Source organism: Phasianus colchicus, chromosome 1, assembly GCF_987193195.1.
Source record: "Phasianus colchicus chromosome 1, bPhaCol1.hap1.1, whole genome shotgun sequence".
NCBI classification, from domain to species: domain Eukaryota; kingdom Metazoa; phylum Chordata; class Aves; order Galliformes; family Phasianidae; genus Phasianus; species Phasianus colchicus.
Window position 1 is genome coordinate 181790055 of NC_143436.1, and position 25078 is coordinate 181815132.

Below are 25078 nucleotides of genomic sequence, written 5' to 3' on the forward strand. Positions count from 1 at the left end.
ATGGTGAAACCAGCAAGGTCAGCACTGTTGGAAATTAGTTGGTGCCAGTGATTTTAAAAGACTCTTAAAAATAATATTCTTTCCAAGAAACTAGGATTCAAACGCACACACACACACTAGCTGCTGTGGTACAGGGTAGTGATTGAAAGAGATCTTGGCCTGGTATGCCTCAGTATGTACAGGACTTCAGTAAAGCCTTTGACACTGTCCCCCACAACATTCTCGTGGAGAAGCTGGCTGCCCATGGTCTGGATGGGCGTATGCTCTGCTGGGTGAAACACTGGCTGGATGGCTGGGCCCAAAGAGTTTTGGTCAGTGGAGTTAAATCCAGTTGGCAGCTGGTCACGAGCGGTGTCCTCCAGGGCTCAGTACTGAGGCTGCTTCTATTTAACATCTTTATTAATGATCTTGATGAGGGGATTGAGTGCACCCTCAGTAAGTTTGCAGACGACACCAAGTTGGGAGGGAGTGTTGATCTGCCAGAGGGGAGAAAGGCACTACGGAGGGACCTGGATAGACTGGATTGAGGGGCTAAGGTTAACTGTCTGAGTTTCAATAGGGCCAAGTATTGGGTCCTGCATTTTGGCCATAACAACCGCAGGCAACCCTACAGGCTTGGGGAGGAGTGGCTGGAAAGCTGCCTGGTGGAAAGGGACATTGGTGTACTGGTGGGCATTTGGCTGAATATGAGCCAGCAGTGTGCCCAGGTGGCCAAGAAAGCCAATGGCATCCTGGCTTGTATCAGGAATGGTGTGGTGAGCAGGACGAGGGAAGTCATCCTGCCCCTGTACTCAGCACTGGTGAGACCTCACCTTGAGCGCTGTGTTCAGTTTTGGGCACCTCAGTACAGAAAGGACATTGAAGTGCTGGATCAGGTCCAAAGAAAGGCAACAAGGCTTGTGAAGGACTTGGAGAATATGGTCTGTGAGATTGAAGGAGCTAGGGCTATTTAATCTGGGGAAAAGGAGGCTGAGGGGAGGCCTTACTGCTCTCTTCCAATACCTGAAAGGTGCTTACAGAGAGAGCGGGGTTGGCCTTTTCTCACTGGTGACAGATGACAGGACAAGGGAAATGGCCTCAAGTTGCACCAAGGTAAGTTTAGGTTGGATATCAGGAAAAACATCTTTAGAGAAAGGGTTGTGAAGCACTGGAATAGGCTCCCCAGGGAGGTGGTTGAGTCACCATCCCTGGATGTGTTTAAAATCCATTTGGACGTGGAGCTCAGGGACATGATTTAGCAGAGTGTTGTTAGAGTTAGGGTAGTATGGTTAGGTTGTGGTTGGACTTGATGATCTTTAAGGTCTTTTCCAACCTGAGCTATTCTCTGATTCTATGATTCTGTGTAGTGTTTTGAGTAAAAACTAGATGATCTTTAAGATCCCTTCCACCCCAAGCCATTCTATGAAATATGTAATTAGAGGCATTTAACTCTGCTCAAATGAAAGAAAAGGAACAGTTCACATTTTGTATTATTGGCTAATGGATAGGATTTTGATTTTGAGCTTTCTCTCCTGCGTTTGTAAGAATTCAGCTGGATGATAAAATAGTTTAGTGGGAACATCCGCTGGTTCTGTAAAAGCTGAACATCCAGTGAGTATAAATATAAAGTTCATGAGCAGGTAAGAAGAAACCTTTCTTCCCAGCTCAAGCTCCTAATTGCTGAGTTAGCTGGAGGAAACAGTTCTGAAACTGTGCTTCCTGTTCCCAAGAGTGTTCAGTGCTTTACAGTACAGCCACTGGATGAAAATTAGAAACAGTCCAAGATAAGGGATCAGAATGCCTTCCCTGTGGAGCACTTTAGACTCTAAATTATTAATTCCTACTTTTTGTTTGAATTGATCTTCCTTCCCCCTCCATGGCTCACGGTTCTGCACACTGATACATTTTCACAGAATGATGCCTTTTTTGTAATATTTCTTGGGGAGCTTTACAATACTCCATGAACTTAAAAGCAGTATGACCTTTTTTTGTTCTTTCTTGTAGTCAATGGAGGCATTTCAGTCACGGTTAGAAGAAGCTGAAAAAGTTGCACCCAAGAAGGAAAATGATTATAGAAGTGGTAGATGGAAAAAACATGACTACTCAGAAAATGATAAGAAGGAACATTGTATGAAAGATGAGACACGACATGAAGATGGTAGAAACATGTCTGGGGGACACACAAGGGAGAAGTATGGCAAAGGATGGACACAAGAAGACAGAGGTTATAATAGAGATGGAACAAGAGCAGACCAAGAACGTGGACACAGCAGTAGAGACTCGGAATTGAGAGGCTATAGCTCCAAAGTAGAAAAACACTTGGATGAAAAACGAAGTAAAGAAAAGAATGTGTCTCTAAGTGACATAAAACACAAATTTCTGAAACCCTCTGAAGATGACTTGTCATCTTACAGTGCATCTGGGGATTACAGGTCACAGGGATCTTCTTCAAAACCACCTCTTCATAGCTCTTTAAGCAGTCGTTTCCAAAAACCTAGTGAGGATACTCCATTGTGGAACAAAACGCACACACAAGAAAACAACGAAAGATCAGTGTCTGATCAGAAGTCATTGGATACTGCAGCAAAAAATCATAGTGAAAGAACTCAAAGTTTTGAAAAGGAGAAATCACGACAGGAGTACTCAACCAGTATCCCTGGGAAGCAACAAATGTCGTCTGACAGTATAACATCATGTTCCAGGTATTTTACAAGCACCTTTTCTTGCCTTTGGTTTCTCTGTATTGTTCATGTCAAAGAATAGCTAAAATGTTGTCTTTATTATAATAGTATGCAAGCTGTTCATGTCAGATCTCTTTAATTATGTGGGCACTTGTCCACTTGTCTCCCAGCTAGGCACAGCCAAAATGGGCCTGGGAATTAATGAGCACCTCTGTTTCCCCTGTTTCCTTGGCATATTTGAGAATTGCCAGTTACAGATTATTTTGCTGCTTCTTTATAATGTTAGTTCATACTACAGTAAAATTGTCCTATTAACATGCCCTCTCTACCAAGCAAAACCATATTTCATTAATTTAGCAAAGACAAACTTCAGTGTCAAAAATGTGAACTGAAAACTGAAGTAATTATTAAAACAAGGGATAGGTTTGCCTCCTGTAAGATTGACTCATAAGCTAAAGTAATAGCACGTGAAAAATAGCAGAAGATATTGATTAGAAAGGTGTATTTTCTGTAAAAATGAGGTAAGATGAAAAGGAATGGGAAGGGAGATGCAAGGCAGTATGTGATGGAAATTTCAGTTTGACTGACTTGCTTTACTAAAAGGCAGTGGGAAGTAGTAAGGAGAGGGTAGAAAAATGAGTTGCAGAAAATTGAGCTGTTTCTCTTCTTAAACCTACTTGTTCTCCATCATTACCAGCTTGTTTGTTCTTCCAGTGATATAACTAGTGTGGGAATTACTGTGAAGGTTTCCTTTGGATCTTCCTGGTAGGAGGTAAACATGTGCAGAGTGTTCTACAATTGGGGTAGTTTTATGCAGGTACATAGAGTCTGACTGCTTGGGGAAGTTGGGCAAGAGATTGTTCACCTGCGTATGTGAGGTGACAGGGTTTAGTCAGGAACAGCATTTGATGAAATGTTCTCAGGTATAATTCCTTGTTTCTCAAATGCTCCTGTCAGTTATTTGCATTAAAAATTTTTACAGTGAGGTTATGAATTCACTTTTAATGTTTTAATGATGTATTCTAGTAACAAGACAATACCTTACAATTCTTTATTTAACGTACAGCTGTTCCTACACGTAGTACTTGTAGAAACCCTGTGGTGTGTTTGCAAAGGTAAATTGTACATTAAACCAATACTGTGTGACTAACCAAAGGCAAGTGGCTGAGTCTACACAGTTCTTTGTATTGCACAGATTGTGTGGTTCTTCCAAATTTTTACTTACTATATTTTCTGCTTTGAATGGAGCTAATGAAACGTACATTTCCTTTCATAACAGGGGTAAAAATGATGTTGACTTCTTTTCTTAAAGCATGAATGTATATTGTGGCAGGAGTAGTTTGCCGTTCTGTCATAAGCAGTTTGTGTGCCCTAGCACTGGGCACCAAAAGCACTTTCAGATTGTTATCTTAGAACAAGCAACTACTGCTTTACAATTGTATTTTTTTTTTCTTTTTTTTTGTTAGATGATGGCAAATCACTTTTTTGTATGACAACTGCAAAAGCTGCATCTTTTACTTTTTGGTTTTAGCACATGTAGCAAGCACAAGGCTGACTGTATCTGGACAGAACCACAAATTTGGGAAAACTAGATTGTGTGCAGAAGTGGTTTGCTTATTCCAGTACATTGAATTAAATTGTAATGGTGGAACAGATAACTTGATGTAATTCTTTTCTCTCCCTCTCAGAACAGAATTAAGCATGGAAGCTATTTAGCTGATACTTTATTTTGCATGTTTTCTGTTTTAGTACTCTGAAACCCAATTGTGCATTGTCTTTTATATTATTATTATAATATTATATTATTATTATAATTCTATTTCTTAACCAATTTGATTACTGAGCTGATTTATCAGTAGAGTGAAGATTATATGGTTTTCCAGACCTAAGTAGCCTTTGCTTATTGGTTTATTTCCAAGCTCTTTTAAACTGACTCTCAACTCCGTGTGTGTGTCTCATTGCTGTGTTTGAAACAGAACATGACATGTCTTCCTGTTCCCCTCAGTGATAACTTGTTTATTCTGGCTCTTGCAGCTTTTTGGGGTTGGGTGTTTGAGGTAGTTAATTTGGGGCATGATTTATAGCTGCTGCTTTCTTTTCTTCCTAAAGTTTTAAGGCTTGTGTTACGTGTATGTTTTAAATGTTGTTCAGTCACTAAAAGTAAACCTTCACTGAAATGAAGCCTTGAATTAATAGGTGTTGCTAGTTCAATTCCTCTTCTCTCACACTGACAATGTACCTTTTAGATTTTATCACTTCTAAAACATGGGGAGAGCTTCTTCAATCTATAAATCAAAGTGTTTTGGACATTTATGACACAGGTTAATTAAAAGTGCTGATTAGATGTCCAGGGCGTCTCTCCAGAGGAAAAGTCCATCCAGAGAGTGTTTGCAGGACATCACACTTAATTATATGACTGCTTCAGAGTTTAATCTGAGACAAAATAATAAAAAGAAAGAAAACAGCAAAACAATGCCATCAGTCTCCAAAAGTTTTAAGGGATTGATTCAGAGTCACAGAACTGCAGAGGTTGGAAGGGACCTCTGGACATCATCGAGTTCAACCCCCCTGCAAAGCAGGCTCCCTACAGCAGGCAGTTACTGACACTGCTCCAAAAAGCTGCGTGAATTGATAGCCATCTCTCCCTCCCTTTGCTCAAGTGCTCTGCCTTGTTTTGAGGTTTAGGGGGAATTGAGAACTTCATCTGGGAAGGTTCTGTTTCTGGTGAAGTTAGTGTCAATATTTTTGCTGCCTTTTGAGTTTTGTTGACTTTTTGGGTTTTGGATTGGACATCTTCAAGGCAAAGATAAAAGTAATGGGTAATTTTGCAGGGGTAAAAATCGTGTTTCAAAATCATGCCATCCTCCCATTCTTCAATTCCTGTGGGATTTAACTGTATTGATTTGTGAGTGAATTCAGTCTTCCTTTTTAATAGCAGGGACCAATATAATTTCTGGATTTTAATGTCACTTTTATTAGCTCTTTTGTATTCAGAGTTCGTTGTTTGAAGTCTGTTTTAGGATTTGAGGAAAAAAAAGTGAAACTTGTTTGATGGCTTTTTACAGTTATTCTTTGGGATGTTCTTTATTATCCCAAGAAGCTTGTATCAGCAGCTTCCCTGGGAGCATGTCATATTTTACAAATTAGACAAATTTAGACATAAGGAAAAACTTTTTCTTTCAGAATGGTCAGGCACTGGACTGGGCTGCCCAGGGAGGTGGTGGAATCGCTGTCCTGGCAGGCAGTTCAAGCCACAGCATTGTTATAAACAGAGATGGTGCTGTGAGCAGATAAATATGAGCACAGAAATAGTCTTCAAGAGATGGAAGGCCACAGGAAAACTGGGAAATGGGTGCGTAACCAAAGACAGAAAGGATGGCTACAAAGTGGGTTTAAGTTACTCTTTTTACTGCTATTTCCTTTGCTTTTTTTTGTCTTATACCTAGTGCTGGCTCTTGACTGATTTTTATGTTGGGAAAGTGTTCATTGGATAGTGCTTTTCATTTTAACAAACTCAGAAGTAAAAGGAAACATATCTCATGAAATTTCCTTAAGCTTTTTGGTTGTAGAAGCAATAATAGTGGTAGTGTTCTTTAAAAAGAGAATCATTATAACAATGACAACTTCTGACTGCAGGAATGTTTCCATACAATGTTGTTATTATTTTTGACAGTAAGAGTGCATGTGCTAATGCAGTAGGTATATAATAATTACACAGGTGAATTCAGTATTGTTTTTGTGTAGGTTTAGTGCTGATGATATTTTACAGGCATCCATCAGAGGATGAGCCGCCTCGGGTCCTTAGTGAAGATGATATGAACAAACTGGGAGCCAGGATTGTGAAAGCTGAGCTCATGGGAAACATGGTAATGTTTTTGAAAAATGATGACAATTTACTGCAATTTTGAACACAGTGCTTTAGTCTTAAAGAGCCGTATGAACAATGGAAGTGTATTTTCTGAGCAAATGGGAAGTTCTCTGAAATCTGGTCATGTAAGATCAGATACTACTTTTAAGTGTAACTTAACTAGAATATTTCATTTGAATAGGATATTTCTGTAACAGAAATACATAGATAAAAAAAAAAAAGTGCTTCTGAATTAATGTAGCTGTGTTATAGGATTGTGAGGGATTAGTATCAGTGACTCAGATGTTTTATATGTGGTCCTTCAGTAGTGTTGTTCAAATGGAAGTTTGGACACAAGCATGGCTTGCTTCTCTTAGCCTGACAGCAACAGGATAAAGAATATTTTGAATAAGCATACGAGTGTGTGGGAAGAGAGTGATTCTTTAATTATGATAATTTTTTTTTTTCTGAAGATCATGTAGCAGAAGATGACATTGCAATTTTGCTGTCACTTTAAATATGCATTTTTTTCTGCATACTCACTCTGAATTAGTTTTTAAACAAAAAAAAAAAAAACAGTTTTTCAGGTGTTTTTATTTCAATATGTATTTCTTTAAGTACATCTTGTCTGAACAAATATTTGTATTTTATTTCCAGTAAAGAGTTGTGTGAATTATATTGACACTTTCTGTGGTCTTTTTGTGTCATTGGAGTTTTAAAAAATAGAATGAAATGTAAATAAACGAAACGAATAGCTACTTCTGATAGGTTTCTATAAGTTCAGAATGGTTAAACTAATTCAGTACTACCACCTTGTTTGAAGGAATTGGCTTCAAAACTTCAAGCAGAACTTGATAATGCACGCAAGTTAAAGGAGACTCAGAAGCAGATCCCAGGGAAGTCTCGCCGAGAGGTAAGGGGAAAATATTCTTTTTTTTCTTAATGCTAATGTGATATAATGCAAGTAGCAGATATATCAGAGAGAACATGAAATACACATAGGAAAATGAGAAAGTGTAGCTTGCAAGAAGGGTCTGTACCTTCATTTGTAGACTTTGTCCTCATAATGGAGAGAAGATTTTTAGGGAAACCTGTGATGTTCTGGTCCAGTTTGACCCCTGTTCCACAGTGAAAAATCATGCACATTTTGTCAGCAGAATTTGAGTATTTTTTCAAGAAGAGGTCATCTGAGACCTTTCACATTTATTAGTATTTTGCCTGTCACTAGAAGAAGGACTGAAATGGAAGTTAATGTGTGGCCTTTACGTCATGACATTCAAAGTAATAAATCTCAGGCCTTGAATTTACAAGAATTAAGAATTCAAAAGCTCTGTGCAGGTGAACTTGGAAATTCTTAAGACTAACAATTTTGAGCACCCTTAAGTATTAATCATAGTCCGATTTTTATCTTAATTTTTAATTTAAGGATTTTTAAAGTTAACAACATGTGGTCATTGCAGAAATACAAAATGTTAATACTAAATGGATTTTCTGAAGGGAAAAGTCATTTAAAAAAAAATAAGTGAAAACATATTTAGCAATTGATCTCATAGATCTTGCTTTTACCAAGTGATAGATTGCTCTGCAATGTGGGGATTCCTCTGCATATTTTAAAGCACTAAGTTCAGAAAAATGAGAGTTTGGGAATTCAGGAAGATAAACTTTTGAAAAAGAACAGGTTTGCATCCTTCTGATTAGGCATGATTTGGGTTCTAGTAAGTCTTGGATTGGCATCTGAAACATTCATGAGTAGTCCAGGAGGGATCTTACTAAGAAGGGCATATTACAGATTTTGCTAGGCTGCAAACTCAAGCTTGCTTCCTAAAAACCTCAAAGCTATTGACTTAGTTGTTTCTGTTCATGAATTATTGCTATAAGATAGTTATGATTTGGACTCAGTGATCTTCACACTGAACTACTCAGTTCTATATGATTTTTCTTACATCTTTTGTGTGACTATCTTCAGTTTTGCACTCTTGTGACATATTCTTCAGTTGGGTCTAGGGACTTAGAAGGCACATTCACTGTTTGTCTTGTATTCCTTTAAACATTAGGGGAAAAAAACAGAACACTTTGCCTCCTGTCTCCCCTGCTCCCCTCTCAAAACCTCCTGAAGCACCACCATAATGTTGTGATTGCTACAAGCTTCTGTGGACTTAGGGATTTAGAAACAGGACTCTTTCCTTTCTGAAGCCTCTAAGATGCAAAATGTTTACCCTTGTGCTTTCCATGTTGGCTTTCTCTGAAGCCCAGGATCAGCATCTTAAATAATTCCATTATGTATGTGCTTGGTTTTTGGGTCTCTTCACCTCAGTGATATTTTTGTTAGCCTATCTATCTTGCAGAAATTATCTTTACTTTGTGAGAGTCAGGACTGCTGGCAGTCCTACTGTTGTTGTCTTTCCAGGATTTGCCACTGGGAGTGGTCCCTCACAGATACATCAGGGCTGGTGTCTGTAATCCTGCTAATGGTTAGCTCTTGAAATGCATCTTGCTTGAAGAGGGCCAGCCACATTACAACCTGCTGAAATGTTGCTCAGCTTCTTAGGCTTGTAAATTGGCAGACTCTTCCAGCCTCTGTGAAAATGGTGCTGTTTACATGAAGTCACTGTGGATTTAATTATTGCCAGGGCTTGCTTTCCAGAGAGTGGGTGTCTTCTGTAACATTCTAAAGCCTTACTGTGTCTTTATGAATATGCCATGGTAGTGCTTGTTTCTTGGCTATTGCTAACTTATATTAGACGTTTTTTAAGTGTGAGCAGTCTTGCAAAGCTAATAGTTGCTTAGTCCTAAGTCCTATCCAAGTTGCCAAGCTAATCTTTCCAGTTGCATAGCTCAAATTGATTTTGAAGTTTTGGGACATAAGCAGAATGTATCGGGCCTGCAAATCGTCAGTGTATAAACAACTCACAGGTTCAGAAACCATCTTGTAGCAAGAAGCTGAAAATATATTCAGTAGTATCTGAATTAGTCTATCTGTAGCATTGACCATTCAAGTGATGGTCTCAACCAATTTAGACATCTATATTCCAAATTAAATACCTGAAACAGTTTCCATAGGAATAGTTTTCCAAAAGAATGCCCCAGCAATCCTGAAGTTTGATGTATTTGCCTACTACCAATAACAAACACAAAGAATTTTGTTTCAGGCAGGTCTGTGGTTCCTTGAAGTAATGTTGCCAGTATTGTGCTGAAAGGTCCCAAAACCTGGCTTTCCTTATTTTTATTTCTGTTGGGGAATTCGGGAGATAATTCTGAAAGCAGTGAAGGTAATTCTGAATGCATCTCTGTAGCTAATCTTTTTCTTTCTTTCTTTGCAATTAATTGCAAATGGCTCAATTTCCAATTCATTTTATCATGTGAAGAAAGTAGACTCATACTAGCATAAGGGGTAGCATGGGTGACTGGGGTTTGTGCAGAGGACAGGATCAATTCTTTTGAAGTGATGCTGGTTCTTTATTGACTATTTTAAAGTGATCAAGAAATTACAGTTTACTACAAGAAAGACATTGAGGCCTTGGAGTGTGTCCAGAGAAGGGCAGAGAAACTGTGCTGGATCTGGAGCACAGTTCTTACGGGGAGCAGCTGATGGAACTGGGATTGTTTAGTCTGAAGAAGAGGAAGCATCATGTAGCAGTGATAGGATGAGAGGGAATGGCTTTAAGTTGCACCAGGGGAAGTTCATATCTAAATACGTATCCACATCCATATCAGAAGCCTAATTTGAGGATGAATTATTTTCAGTACCCTCTGAACTAGTATGCTATCATAAGTGTTTTTGGAGTTAGTGGTGTCAGGAGGGCTAAGCATTGTTCTTATCAAGCTTGATAGCTGAATATGCCATAAAAATGACAAAAGTTTTCTGTGCTACGGTAAGCAGGAAGACTCCAAGAGAACACCACTGTGTATCAGGCTGCTGTCAGTTAGCAAAGCACCTCAGAAACAAGGCCGTGAAACAGAACACCAGGCTAGACAAGAAAATGATTAGTACTAAAAGGTGGATTTATTAGAGTGTGTTCTCCTCACACCTCTGAATATGTCAGTGTCTGGTATCCCTAACTGCTCTACAGATTGTTTTCTGTATTAGAACATTAAGTAAACATTATGATGCTATTTTTTCTAGTTTGAAATAGGAAATTAGATCAGAATAGCAGCCCAAGGTTAAGCACTCTAAACACTGAACAAGCCTGACTTTCAGTGAATAGGATTAACTTCCTGTGGAAGAAGGGACAGGCAACTCAGGGAGAATACAAATAAGGAGTTAGGATAGACAGGGAGAAAATTAAAGGCAAAAGCCAAGCTTGAACTTGACCTGGCCTCTGGGGTAAAAAAGAAAAGAAAAATGATTGCCAAGCTGCTTTCCACCGTCTATCAGAGTTCCTGGTCAACCACAGAGGTCTCAGAACTGGAGTCTTGTCAATGTGTCTCCCATCTACAAGAAGGGTCATAAGGAGGATCTGGGGTACTGCAGCCCTGTCAGCCTGACCTTGGTGCCAGGGAAGGTTATGGAATAGATCATGTTGAGGAATATTCCATGGCATGTGGGGGACAACCAGGGGATGAGGTCCAGCCAGCATGGGTTCACAAAGGTCAGATGCTGCTTGACCAACCTGATCTCTTACAGCCAGATGACCCAACTATTGGATGAGGGAAAGGCTGTTGACTAGGCTACCTAGACATCAGCAAATCCTTTGACGCTGTCTCCCACAGTATTTTTCTGGAGAAGCTGAAAGCCTGTGGGTTGGACAGGGGCAGTCTTTACTGGGTTAAGAACTGGCTGGATGGCCAGGCTCATAAAGTGGTGAATGGAGTTAAATCCAGCTGGTGACTGGTCATGAATGGTGCTCCCCAGGGGTTGGTACTGGGACCTGTCCTCTTCAGTATCTTTATTGATGGTCTGGATGAAGGCATTGAGTGCACCCTCAGTAAGTTTGCAGATGACACCAAGTTGGCAGAAAGCGTTGATCTGCCTGGGGGTAGGAAAGTCTTACAGAGGGATCTGGACAGGCTGGACCAGTGGGATGAAGTTCAGCAAGATTGAGTGACAGCTCCACAACATCCCCAGGCAACACTACAGGCTTGGGGCAGAGTGGCAGGAAGACTGTATAGAAGAAACGGAGCTGGAGGTGTTGGTTGACACTAGGCTGAACGTGAGCCAGCAGTCTGTCCAAGTGGTCAAGAAGGCCAATGGCATCCTGACTTGTATCAGAAATAGCGCTGCCAGCAGGAGCAGGAAAGTGACCATCAACTCTGGTGAGGTCGTACCTTGATTACTGTGTTCAGTTTTGGGTCCCTTACTACAAGAAAGACAAAGAGGCCATGAAGTGTTTCCAGAGAAGGGCAATGAAGCTGGTGGGGGGTCAAGAGTGCAAATCTTAATGGGGGGTGGCTGAGGGAACTGACATTGTTTAGTCTGGAGATGAGAGGACTTGGGGGAGACTTTTAGCGCTCTCTACAACTACCTGAAAGGAGGAGAGGCAAGGTGGATCAGCCTCTTCTCCCACATAACTGGAGCCTGGTCTAGAGGGAATGGCTTCAAGTTGTGCCAGAGGAGGTTCATGTTGGATAACAGGAAAAATTTCTTTTACAAAAGAGTGGTCAGGTGCTGGAATGAGCTGCCCAGGGAAGTGGTGGAGTCACTGTCCCTTGGAAGTGTTTGACAGACATTTAGATGTTGTACTGAGGGACATGATTTAGTGGGGAAATATTTGTGGTAGGTGAACGATTGGACTGGATGGTCTTAGAGGTCTTTCCCTCTGTTGGTGATTCTATGATTCTGTAGTTTTCCTGGGATAGAGACTGCATGTGACATAAATGGCAAGACTGTGACTACGTGCACTAATGGCAAAATGCATGGCTGGCTTTGTGTTGTCAGCTCCAGTCAGAGAGACATTGGACTGCACTAGATTTGGACTGCATATATGCAGCAACAATGGATGCATAAGCAATGACCTTTCTTAAAAGGTGAATTAAAAATGTAGCTTGTTTTGTCTTTACATTTCAGCACAACCTTCAGAGTCAACGGAAATTAAAACAAACAAACAAACTGAAAAACCAGCAACAAACTGCGTGAATATGCCAAAATAGCATTTGGACTAACCTTCATTTTAATTTTAGATGGAATTAATGGTGCTTAGGTTCAAATTCCTGTGTCTAGTTCTTTATGGCCATTTAAACCCTACTGAAACTGTAAAAGAAGACTGCTGTGCCATAGTGTTTCTGCTTTAGGATAGATGAGGACAATGAGTGCTTACTGAATGTAAAGACAGCAGAAAATTGTGAAGGCTTCCGTATTTAAAAGTAACTTCTATTTTTTCACACTTGCTTTAGTGTCGTCCCTGCATAAGAGTTAGTCAAATCAGCTCAATGAAAAATTTTCTGCTTTTGTGTTGCTAAAAATTTGCTTAATTGTGTTTGTGTTTTTTAATCAGAAAATACGTTGACACAATACAAATTTAGGTAAATCTAGGATTCTTTTCATGGTGGTGGATGAAGGAAGTGTGTTTGCATCTTATAAAAATCTTCTATACATCTTGTACTTGGAGTTGAAAATAGCTATGCCTTTTAAGGAAATTTCAAATGAACGAAAAGACCCCTTCTGAGCCCTAAACCTGTTATTGGGTTCCATAGCACTTAATCAGTATGCAGGAAACAGAAAGTAATCTCTGCTGGGTGATTGCTAGAGACAGTTTTTAATAATGATGAATTGTGTTTATAATACAAAAAGGAATACAAAATTGAGTGAAAAGTAAAAGGTGGTTCTTCAAGCAAAATGGCATGGTAGAATATATACTATCAGAGAGTATTTAAAAGGTGAGAGTGAGGTTCTGAAAAGCAGAAAAGCAAATACTAACTTTTCTATTACGCACTTGAGATAAATTGTAAGGAAAACATGAATGACTACAGCATAGTCAATCTTCATTTGAATGACAGTTTTCTGTGAAAACGCAGCTGCCTTCAGTCTGATATGATTCATTCAATGACTATATTTAAGCTATAAGGAGTAAAACATTTGATTTATATTTTCTACAATATAGAGCAAAAAACCTCAAAATCTGCTTTTTTTTTTTTTCTGATGAAGCATGTGTGGTGCTTCTATGAAGACTGTTGGGCCAGGTATCCCTAGAGTAATCATCTTCAGTTGTGGCAGGCATTGTATTTCACTTTACTGTGTGTGTCTGACTAACATTGTACTGCTTTGAGGGAGACATTTTTTTTCTAGGCTACCTGTTGCCTCCAGGCAATGATAACACTCTCCAACCCATTACACATCTCACAGATGGAAGGAATGTTACAAGGGAAGGAAAAGATGCTTCTTAATTTAGCTGCTTTTATCTTGGAGTGAAAATCTTTATAGTATCAAGAATGTGTAGTGTAGTTTTATGAATATAATACTTAAGCAGCAGTTAATAAGAGTGAACAAGACGTGAAGGAGAAGTGAAATACAGTCAGTACTTCAGATGTGATGTTTAGAAAAATGAAACAACAATGCTCCAAGCTCTTAAAATTCACATTCAAAATTGCAGGTGTGCCATTGTGTTCAATTTCATGTTTGAGAATAGAGGATATAAAAAGTGATTCATTTTTCTGCAGTAAAAATATTTGTTTATCAAAGCTTACCTATAACATATTTTAATTTTATGGAATTGAATGGCCTTTCATTATGCCATATCCAGTGTAGGAGTTAAATTCACTTGTAGTAAATCTCTTTGACTTATGTAGATAGAGGATCATTTAAAAATTACTTAAAACTCTTTGAAGAATACAGTTAAACAGGTGTGTGAGAATTAGGATGTTGGTGTCTAATGACCCTTGCTAAATATACAGTAAAAGTCTGTGATTTCATTTGGAGATTCAGATAATGTGGGGATACAGTAACAAATAGATTTTGGCCAGCTGCATCTCAAATGTTCTCAGTGCATTTTAATTTCTAATTGCTGCTGTTCCATCACACATGAATCTCCTGTGCAGGATCTTCAGCAAAAGCTTTTCTTCACACAGCGTGCTGAATAGTTATAACTAGATTAAAGAATAATAAAGTAGGATATATTTGCAGAAGAACTTTAACAGCATTAGAGTGCACTTTTAAAAAATAATAGGTATATGCAGCTTCTGGTGAGAGTATTTCCTGAAAACTCTTGTTCATGTCAGCTGCAGAAGGTTAAACAATTCTTTATACTACAAAAACATATTAAGACAAACTTTCTTAACTTCCTAAATGTAATTTTCAGGAAATTGAATTTTGTATTTAAAAAGTACAGGAGAAATTGTATTAGTAACTAAATGAAATAAAATATCATGCTAGTTTCAGTACATTATCGCATTCTGAGTCTTATATTACATTTCTGTCTTTGATAAGATGAAACAGAAATTTGTGGCCTGAAGAATCAATATGCTGCAAGACCTTTCTTTTTATGGTCTGAGTATTTGTTTTCTATATCTGATGTTCTTGCTATAGAAACAATGTGCCTAGTCATTATTATTTTTATTTCCTTTTTCTACATCCCATGCTGCAGTGGCACTTACGCTCTGTTTTCAAGACTATATATAGCTAGCAATTTGAAATATCAAACTGCATCTTCAGACCTTTTACTAGAAGTATATTTGCAAGGTTATATGGCTTGCTAACATCTGATGTTGTTCTTCCTAGGCTTAATCTCTTCAGTTTTCCTTGTTAGGCTCTCATTACAGGACGTAGTGCAAACTGCTGTCGGGTACACATTTCTAAGTCCTAATCTTAATTCCAGAAGCTGGTGATACAAAGCCTTCTGATTTTGATTTTAGTTTGTATGCTTGTTCATTCTGTTCATGAGATGTTATTCTGATCACCTTATCTCAAAGATTCTCTAAGTACTGAGAGCAAATAGAACAACTGTTGAATGCAGGGTTGATTGGAGGCGTTCAGTATCAAGAGGAAATGAACAAGGCGGGTCAGGTTTGTTATTCTGAGCAATGAGCAGTTTAGATAAAATACCATTTTTCAGAATACAAGAACAAAAAATTGAATTTAAAGGGCAAACAGTTTTATATTTATAAGACAAAATTGCATTTGTACATAACATGTTACTAACTGATGTCACTAACTGGATTAAAAAAGAGATAAATTAGCAGTTATGTGTCTAATCCTGTTGTAACAATGAATGTTTTCACTTATGAAGTAGGACCTATTTTTTTTTTTTCCATCTCACACTTCACATATAAACCTAGCAGAACCTAATAAAGATATTATTCTGTTGGATACTTTGTCCCAGTGTTACAGCCTGCATTACATTTTCTGCTTTTTCTCCTTTGTTAAATGCAAGGTGCTAATTATTCTTGATCTCGTAAAAAAGAAAAAAAAAAAAAGAAAAAAGAAAACAAAAACCTTTTTTTAATCTTTCAGCATTCATCTGATACTTCTAGAAGTTGATCATTGATGCTGATTACTATGTTTACTGAAACACTGAATTTCTAACAGGGCTGAAGTTTGCTCTTACTTCCTCGTTCTGCTATTTCCCTTCATCTTCCTTTCTTTTGTTCTTCTCTGTAGGAACCCAAATCAAAGATGGATAAGAACCTAAACCAAAGCTTTATACTATGGTCTGCTGTATGGACCTGTGACCGTTTTAACTTCTTGCTGTGAGATGCAAACCTGTGTCTTGTTAGGAGAATGCTGTATCTATCAATGTATTAGGTATTACCTTTGAAGTGGGCGGTTCAGATATTCACAACAAATGAGGAGTAGGAGCCAGGGTGCTTTGAAACTTGCTTAATGGGCACTTGGAGTAATGAATACACTGGTGAGCTCTGCTCGTAAAAATGGTTACAAATAAAGGCAGACTTGAGCCTGAGTAGGGCTGCCTCATCCTTCTGGAAACTCAAATGATTGTGTGTAATCACAATCTGAGAAGTCAGAAAAAGATGTTCAGTTGAAAATGGAGAAAACAATTGAAAATAATAGGAGACAGAAGATGGAAGAAACAGCTAGCTGTAGTCCAGCATGCTGAGAAATCCTTAGACCAATTAGAGATAATGGATTCAAGGCATTTCCATTGGCCATAGACTGTAAGAGGAATAAACTGGTTATACAACAAATTAGTTCAGCACCTACTTTATCTGTGAGCAAAGAGCTGATGTGTAGTGGTTGTGGTTTGTCTTTATTGAAGACATTGGCAAGCTTTGTTTTTCCCTTGTTACATTGTGTTGGTACCACTCCAGTGTAGCCCTTAGTAAGGATGTGCAGACAACTTGTTTCACACCGTCTACAGCTTTTTGTTTGCTCAGTAATTAAAAAAAAAAAAAAGTTTATTTTTCCTAGCTTGTACTGCTCTCAATCCTGCAATACACTGCCTCTTAAAATGTATGTTATTCTCCTTAAGTGCTAATACTGAAACCCAGTTCCAATTAAGCAGATGCTGTCTCGGATGATTGCCCTGCTTACTCCCTTTGTTTAGGCATTTGTATGTCTGTTCCTGCATATATGGAGGCAGAGCTTTCTCGATTTCCTCTTGTTAGATTATGGAACAGCCAGCATCTCCGGAGAGCCTCTTCCAAATTAACTTTTGCCTTGCATTTTTTTTTTGTAAGGTACAATACAGTTCTACAATTTATATTTAAAATTTTTCAAAGTTATATTTGGACAGGAGTTTGACTTCTGAAAGGTGTCTTTAGCTCTAATAACTGCTTTACTCTTCAGAATAATCATACCTAGCACATTTGATGTATTGGATTCATCCTCGTTCATAATACGCACCTTTGAATTTCCCTTGGATGGAGCACTTCACCTTTTTTATTATCTTTTTTTAAAAAAACTTCTGAAGTTAAAGATTACTGTCTTTTGTGCCTTGTCCTGTTCTCTGGAATATTAAATCTAAAGATGTCATGGTCAGTCTCTGTGCCCTGTGTCAGGGCTCTCTGAACAAAAAAAAAGACAGACAAATCCTGTAGGTGCGACTTGAGTGTGTGTTACACCTTAATGTTTGTCCTCAGCATTATCTTATGTTGTGTAAATGGAACTGGCTGAAATTTATTGCCCTGATGGCTTTATCTGGCTTCTTTGTACTGGTTACGTGCTTGTCATACATAGAGCACTCCTTTTACATCTGTCATCCATTTAAGTTGGAAGTACATCCTGCCCTATTTCCCTCATTCTATAGTCTTTCTTCATCTTCTTGCACTTGCCGTTTTTCGTCTAGAGATGCACAACCTTTTTCCCCTGTTGCAGTTAATTACCTCTTTTCCCCTGGTCCTTCCCAGGAGAGAGAAAACACCTGTTCTAAAAAAGTGGTGTATGCAAAGTGCTCCTCCTCTCCATCCTTATTTGAGCCAGGCCAGCATTGGACATCTTGATTTGCACTGCCAAAGAATGAGGTCTGCCTTTGGTGGTACAGAAGTGGAAAGTTTAGTATATCTAGACAGTTTTTTTTCTCCACAGCTTCTACCTTTGTGTGCCTATTCCTATGAAATATAAGCTGTTTGAACCAGCATACTTCAGTACCTCCAGAACTTTCTGATTAGATCAGGGTTTCTGGGACAGGTTTTCATTAGGGAGGAATGGCACATGTAAAGTAGACACATCAGTTGGTTAGTGGAAAATAGCTTCAAATTGAGATTAATAAGGTTGCTTATCCAACTTGACAAAGGCTGTCCTAATATCATCAGATTTAGTGATGTCCCCCTTTTTGCTCTAATTTCATCATCTCTGTTACCTAAACATCTTTGTTGTCTAGTGTAATCAAGAAGCTCTCACATTTTTATTTTTTATTCTTTTTTTTTTTTTTTCCCAGAAAGTTAAGTGCTTATTTTTCTGGTGAACAATGTCTGCCTTTCCTCTTCTTATTTTAATGTATAAATGTCTATTTATGTCTTTATTTGAACTCAGCATCCCTATGTGGTGGGAAAGTACTGTTGTCCCAATTTTGGAGAGTGCTAGGTTAAGCTGGCTCCTGACATGAATCAGGCAGTTCAGCTGTCAGAATGGTGACTTCCATCCTAAATGGGGGCCTTGGAGGTGGAAGATGGCCTCTTGAATTGATACGGCAGTTTTTGTGGTTATAGCAGTGGCTGAAGGTGTAAGACTGAGGGGTGCATCCAGTGAACGATGTGAAACAGTATCTAGTCCTCTTGTCCCTTACTTCTGGGAAGCTGACTCCAGTAGGGTAAGTTGCAGCTGTAAATACCTAGAAACAGAGTTTGCAGTAGCTGAAGTGCAGCCAAATATTTGAATAGTCATTTGAGAAATAAATATATTCATTCAGCTCCTTGGTATTTTGTCTAGAGGACTGGAATTCTTTGTCATTGAGTTAGGTGACAGATCTTCTTTTTCGGATTTGCTGATAAATTCAGTCTCACCAAATGAATCCTCCATGTCGTCTTTTTACTCCTGTACAAATATTGCATGTCTCTTCTTCCTCCTTCCTTCCTTCTTTGGTGGGTAGAGAAATCATAGAGGTGAATTTTTAATCTTCTTGAGCTGCACTGAAGTTAAATCTTCCACATAGTTGAATTATTTTCAGAATATTTTCATAAAGGGATGTGGTTTTTTTTCTGAATGAAATCTGTATCTTTCAGATTGTTAATGAGCAGCTGACATGAACTACGACAACTAGGGATAAAACTTCAGGAAAAGGTGCTTAGTCCAGGCCTTCCAATTGGGCTTGGCTGTGGAAAAGATATTAAGCTATCCATCTCTGGTGAAATGGGAACAGTTTAGGGCATACTCAGAAGCATAACACATTATGACTCTAGAATTGTACTGATAGATCTTGGGGTCTGCTACAATATTAGGTGCTGAAGATCTGGAGTCCAGGGAATTAACTTTTCTGACCTCATTTGTAAATAGGTCCTTGATGCAGGTGTTTGGTACTGGGTTATAGTTCTGAAAATGTCCAGTGTAACAAGGAATTACATTATCTGGCAAAGCATTTCTACAAGGGTATGAAGGAGTCTCCTCTGTGTTCATATGAATGATAGAGACTTCACTATTTTCCTATTGCTGGCTGACAGATTGAGCTGAAACCAGCAGCTGGCATCTTGCTTCATGGGTTCTGATAAAGTCAAATCAACATTACCGCTAGTTTTGGTTTTAGCTTTCTATATCTATGTCTGATGGTAAGGACCACTCTGTAAACTTCTTTCCAGTGAAGTTCTGGAACAGACTGCTGAGAGAAGTTGTGGATGCCCCATCCTTGGAGGTGGTCAGGGCCAGGTTGGATGGGGCCCTGAGCAGCCTAGTCTTAGATATGGAGGTTTGTGGCCCTGCCCACAGCAGGGTGGTTGGAACTTGATGATCACAGAGTCACAGAATGGCCAGGGTTGCAAGGGACCTCAAGGATCACGAATCTCCAACCCCCCTGCCACATGCAGGGCCACCAACCTCCCCATTTAATACTAGACCAGGCTGCCCAGGGCCCCATCCAATCTGGCCTTGGACACCTCCAGGGATGGGGCATCCACAACCTCTCTGGGCAGCCTGTTCCAGCACCTCACCACTCTCTCTGTAAAGAACTTCCCCCTAACATCCAATCTAAATCTTCCCTCCCTAGGTCCTTAAGGTCCCTTCCAACCCAAACCATTCTATCACTCTGTGATTCTTTGAAATGAAAGTCTGATCTAATGGGATATATTCAGAATTAATAGTCAATGTTTTGGCTAGCTTGTTTGCCAAATTTTGGACGAACAAACTAAAAAAAAAAAAATCAACTCCCCCAAAAAACCCAAACCAACCAATCAACAAATAAAAACCCAAGATAAAACAAACAACATTCACCCCTTCAATAAAAAAACAAAACAAAACAAAAAAACCAAAAACAATACCATCCATAAAAAACACAGCAGAATGGTAAATTGCCAAAGCTTTTCAGGTGTTTTTCGGGAGTAGACCATTGGGTTGGTTGTGTAAATTAATTTAATATTCTCTGTTGAAGTATTCAGAAGCATTGTGTTCCTTCTGGGAATGAGGTTTTATGAGAAAGAACCAAGAATAGAAGATTAATTCTTTTTAGAAAAACATGCTTACTCTGGACTTGACTTGTTGGACACATTTTCAATATCCTGTTCATTTTCACTGTGTGTGTGTAATGTAACAGTACCTTCTTATAATTAAAATAAACACACAACAAGAAAATAATTTGTTCTTTAATCTTTAGGGTTTAAATTGTTTATTTAATGTGGGATTAGGTGTTTCTTTTGTTTTTTGTCTGTTCTTTATCCTCTGTTTTAAAGTATATTTTAAAACCTGTTACAGGCCTCAAGCCATCAAGAAGATGAGCAAGTGATCCTTGTCAGAACAGATCAGAGTGGAAGGGCATGGCCTGTGACTGCATCAACTGAACCACAGGAGCCTAAAGGAGGACGGAGAAAGAGACAGATGGTAAGTTTTATAGAAGTGAGTATTAAGGAGCATAATTCAAAAGTGATTTTGTAGATGCACTTGTATGGTGCAATAGTCAATGTGAGTGTCTTATCAGAATGTCAATAGGTAGTTAAAAGTTCCCTTCAGATGATGATTGTAATTAAGTGATAGAGTGTGTATTTATTAAGCATATATTATTTTCAGATTTACATTTCCCTGTGGACCATTTTAAGGCTTATTTAAATGTACTATCAAGTGTCTTTTTTTCTCTTTTTCAGATTCTTACAGTCTCTTAGCTAAGTAATTTATATTACATAATGTTAGTAAATAGTAACAGAGTTACATAGTTTAGCAGAGCTGAATACTTCTAAGATAGCCTCCATGACTAATTTCCCTTTTTTCCTGATAAAAAATGCTGCTGATGGTAATAAAAGTTATGACCTAACCTTAACAGAAAAGTTTTTGGGGTGTGTGAATCTTGGAAGCTGGAGCAGCATTTTATAATTTGGATATTTGCATGCCAGCAGTAAACTATTACTTTGATCTTGGGGTTGGGGGAACATTCAGTACCTCTATATTTCTAGTATGTACTCGATTGGTAAGACAGATCATTTTGCAGTAGTGCTATGAAGGAGTGAAATGTACAGGAGATTAGGAATTATTTGCAATCCTCCTGTCGGTTTTGTCTTGGAAAGATGCCACCTTTGGCATATGGTTAATGAGCATATCCTACCATATCCTTCTTCAGTATTTAGCTTAGTTCTGCTCTGAAGGACAAGCTGTTTCTTTGTGCACTCTAAGATGGCGGAGCTATCACATTTATAGAAATTTTCAGTAGTGTTTGTAATTGCTTGTTTGTTTTTTTTTAAAAACTACAGTTTAAAAACAGATAATGGAAATTATTGCTTAGAATATTTCATCTTTATGAACTGGTCAGCTGTTTTAGTGAATTACTCTGCATCTTTCCAGAGTGGCAAGCTATGTCAGCGTGAGGATATAAGAGCTGTAGGCAGTATTTTTACCTAGGCATACTGAAACAACTGAAGAAAACAGAAAACTGTCCTTTCCTTAGGTCAAATGAAGCAGCAAGTGCAGTTGTTTCAGATACGTTTAGCTCGATCCCTCATTCTTTAAACTTGCTGAAGTTATTGGGGTCTGAATTTCATACTTGATCTTTCTCACTAGGTTAATATTTATTTTCATTGTTTGTTTCCAGGTCACAACTCATGTAGATAAAAAAAGAGTAAGATATTTTCAGGATGATGACAGTATGAGCCTCCAGGATTTAGTAAAAAATGAGAAAATGAGAACAGCAGAAGATCAAAATGCATTGTTCATGCGTATGGCATCAAAGGTAAGGTATGGGTTTATGAGCATTTTGCTGTCAGAAATATTGAGAAGGCAATAGAGTCTCACTGTGCTAGGTTTGTTGCTTTGACATTCTCAAAGTCATGGGAACCTGTGTGCATGCAGGAAATATGATGGTTCAGTTCCTTCATGAGCTGATTGTTCTGCCTGTTTCTTTTTAACTTTTGAGGTAAATTCTCGTAGTGTGCTGTACGTTAATTTTTTTTAAATGCCCAACAAAGTCTGTTTTCCCCAAATTAATGATGAATATGAGCAGCATTTGCTTAGTGCTTAGAATCCTGGAGAGTACCATAGAAGTGGTTTTGTATTTGTTTGGTGTTATTTTTATATTCTCATTATTATGGCGTTACTTGAAAGAGTCAGATAATGCCCAGTAGAAAATATTTAATCTGTTGTGATAAACTTTCTGGCAGGAAGTTCTGGAGAGGTTATCAGAGCTTTAGATAGTAATGTGGTTTATGCATTTAATTCAGCTGTTTCTGCACCTCTCACTCTGTCCCACTAGAATACTGGCATGGTGGGGAGTGGGGGAAATGCCCTTAAGATCCAGTTTTAAATAGATGTGTTGTTATCAAAAATGACTTGTTTTGTCTCCTCCTTTACCCTCCCTGCCAAAAAAACCCACCTAATATATAAAACTTTGCTTGAAAACCCTTCTACTTGTGCAAGATGTTACTTATAATTACCAAGCATATATGTCATCACCATGCGAACGTGGAAAAGTGAATGAAAGTATGAGGACACGGTGGAACTTCATAGCATTCTCATATGCTCATAAGAATAGCAAAGAGAAATAGTCAGCGTTTAACTCAAAAAACTTATTATTTGTATTATCTTACCTCCTTTAATTATTTTCTTTAAAGAAGGTATCTTTCATGAGAAATGGTGGCGCTTTGTGTGTTTATGAAAAGAAAAACAAACACATATGTAACTGGATTTTAAAATAAATGATTCAAATCTGAGTACTGAAGGTAAATTTCTAAATCAGTATTTAAACTGAAATTATCATTAGCATGCTTAATTTGTCATGTGTTTTGTCTGATGCTTTCACGTGACTGCTTCCATAAAGTAGTTCACAGGCTTGCTTAAATTTTTGTGGACTGATATTTTCGCATCTCTGAAAAGAACGACCAAACTAATTCATTCTTGCTGAGTTTGGTAACAGTAGAACTCCCTCTTCATAGCACCTGAAGAAGCTATCACATCTTAATCTCAGTGGTGATTGCTCCCAAAGCCAGAAATATTCGTTTGTTTAGATTCTTCTGAATGCACCTGAAAGACCATTTGGACTTCTCTGAGAAATATGTATATCTGTACAGTAATATTCTTAGCTTACTTCTGAAATTTCTAGAACTAGTAGAAAGTATTTTTCTATATATATTTCTTGATCCCAAGTTTCTTTGCTTCAAACTGGAAAGAGCGCTTGCATCTTCAATTACCATTTTTGTACTGTTGCTGTACTAGGTAATTATTAATAAAAGGATTAGATTGTATGCAGGGAAGAATGAAAAATGTAGAGGGAAGGAGAGAGATCAAAGGCTTCTGTATTATTTAGTTTTCTAAGTCTCCAAAGGGAAAATTCTGATAGTTTTTCTTTTAATCTGTTATTTTTGCATGTTATTTTTTTTGTTGTTCTTTTTTCTTTTCAGCTTTGAACTGTTGTGAATCTTCTTAGTTCTTGAGGACTGAATACTCCTTATAAGAACAGCCATACTTGGGATTCAGTCAGTCCATTAGTCAGTTTTCAACTGTGAGGACATACAGTATAAGAGCAGGTCACATTTCTAATGATGCATCATCTGTCTATTTTTTCTGGCTTTTAGCAATATAAAAAACCCCACAATACCAGCTGTAGTTGGTACTTCTCTCTGCTTTTCATTTGTAGATTGTTAGGATAATTGGGCTTGATCGAGTATCTCCTGATATTTCTTTTCAGTAGCTCCTTATCTCCCATTCTGTTATCCATCCCTACTTCTAAAAGGTATGATCTAGAATTATTCAATTTGAAGAAAACAAAAAACCCTGAATCCTGTGTGTATAATGTTTTTGGTAAGGAATCTTGTGTCTACAGTCCATTCCTTAAAGATTTCAGTTACTTCCGGGATATTGTTGAAATTTTATCCAGGTAGGAATGGCACAGAAATGGATGGGCATTGGCTTGTAGCTATTTTAAAAATAAAGATTTTGTACAAATGATCATAAACTTTGGCAACTGAACTGCATATATATGGTAGAGAAAAATATAGTGTAGTATAGTCTTTATCTTCTAAAGAGAAGTTGTGGGTTTTTTTTTCTTCTTTTTTAAAGTATTATGTGATGTGAAAGGAGATGATGATAGGTGCCTTCTAATAGGATAACAAGCACCACAGCAATAGCAAGTAAAAAAGAAGGGAAATTGGCTCACCCTTTCTAATTACCAACAATAGCCCAAGTGGGGTGCAGCCTCTATCCAGAGAGATGCTGCTCCCTCAGCTGCTAACCCACTAATGAAGGTGAGGAGGGATGCATCCAAACTCTAGCCCTTCCAGTCACTCACATGCATTGCTTACACCAGAGCTGCCTGGGTTAGCCACACCTTCTTACCTGCTGCTCAACCGCTGGTTCAGGCTGTGACCTGGAAATTCTGCTGCAGAGAAGATGCTTACAGGCTGTTAAGAAATTCCAGCGCTAAATGTTAACTGCAAATACATGCCACTGACAAAATAGTTTAAGGGAGAGAATGCCTTCCCAAAATGGGATAAAACTTTTATTATAAATAAGTCCAAGGATGGCTGAACAGAAAAGTAAAGTGCTTGCCACATGTAGGTAAGAGGAATGGAAAAGAGCCTGAGCCCAGTAAGCTATGGAAGTAAGCTTTGATAAGAAAGATTG

The 25078-nt window shown here is 38.2% G+C and overlaps 1 protein-coding gene across 1 annotated transcript in view; it reads left to right on the plus strand.

The window, feature by feature from the left end:
• CWF19L2 (CWF19 like cell cycle control factor 2) overlaps positions 1-25078 on the plus strand; it is a 64266-nt gene that overhangs the window by 14743 nt on the left and 24445 nt on the right. Inside the window, exons 8-12 of the mRNA XM_031606171.2 lie at positions 1984-2681; positions 6430-6526; positions 7331-7420; positions 20732-20857; positions 22056-22193. Of these exons, the coding sequence (XP_031462031.2) occupies positions 1984-2681; positions 6430-6526; positions 7331-7420; positions 20732-20857; positions 22056-22193 (1149 nt within the window). The remainder of the gene's footprint in view (positions 1-1983; positions 2682-6429; positions 6527-7330; positions 7421-20731; positions 20858-22055; positions 22194-25078) is intronic.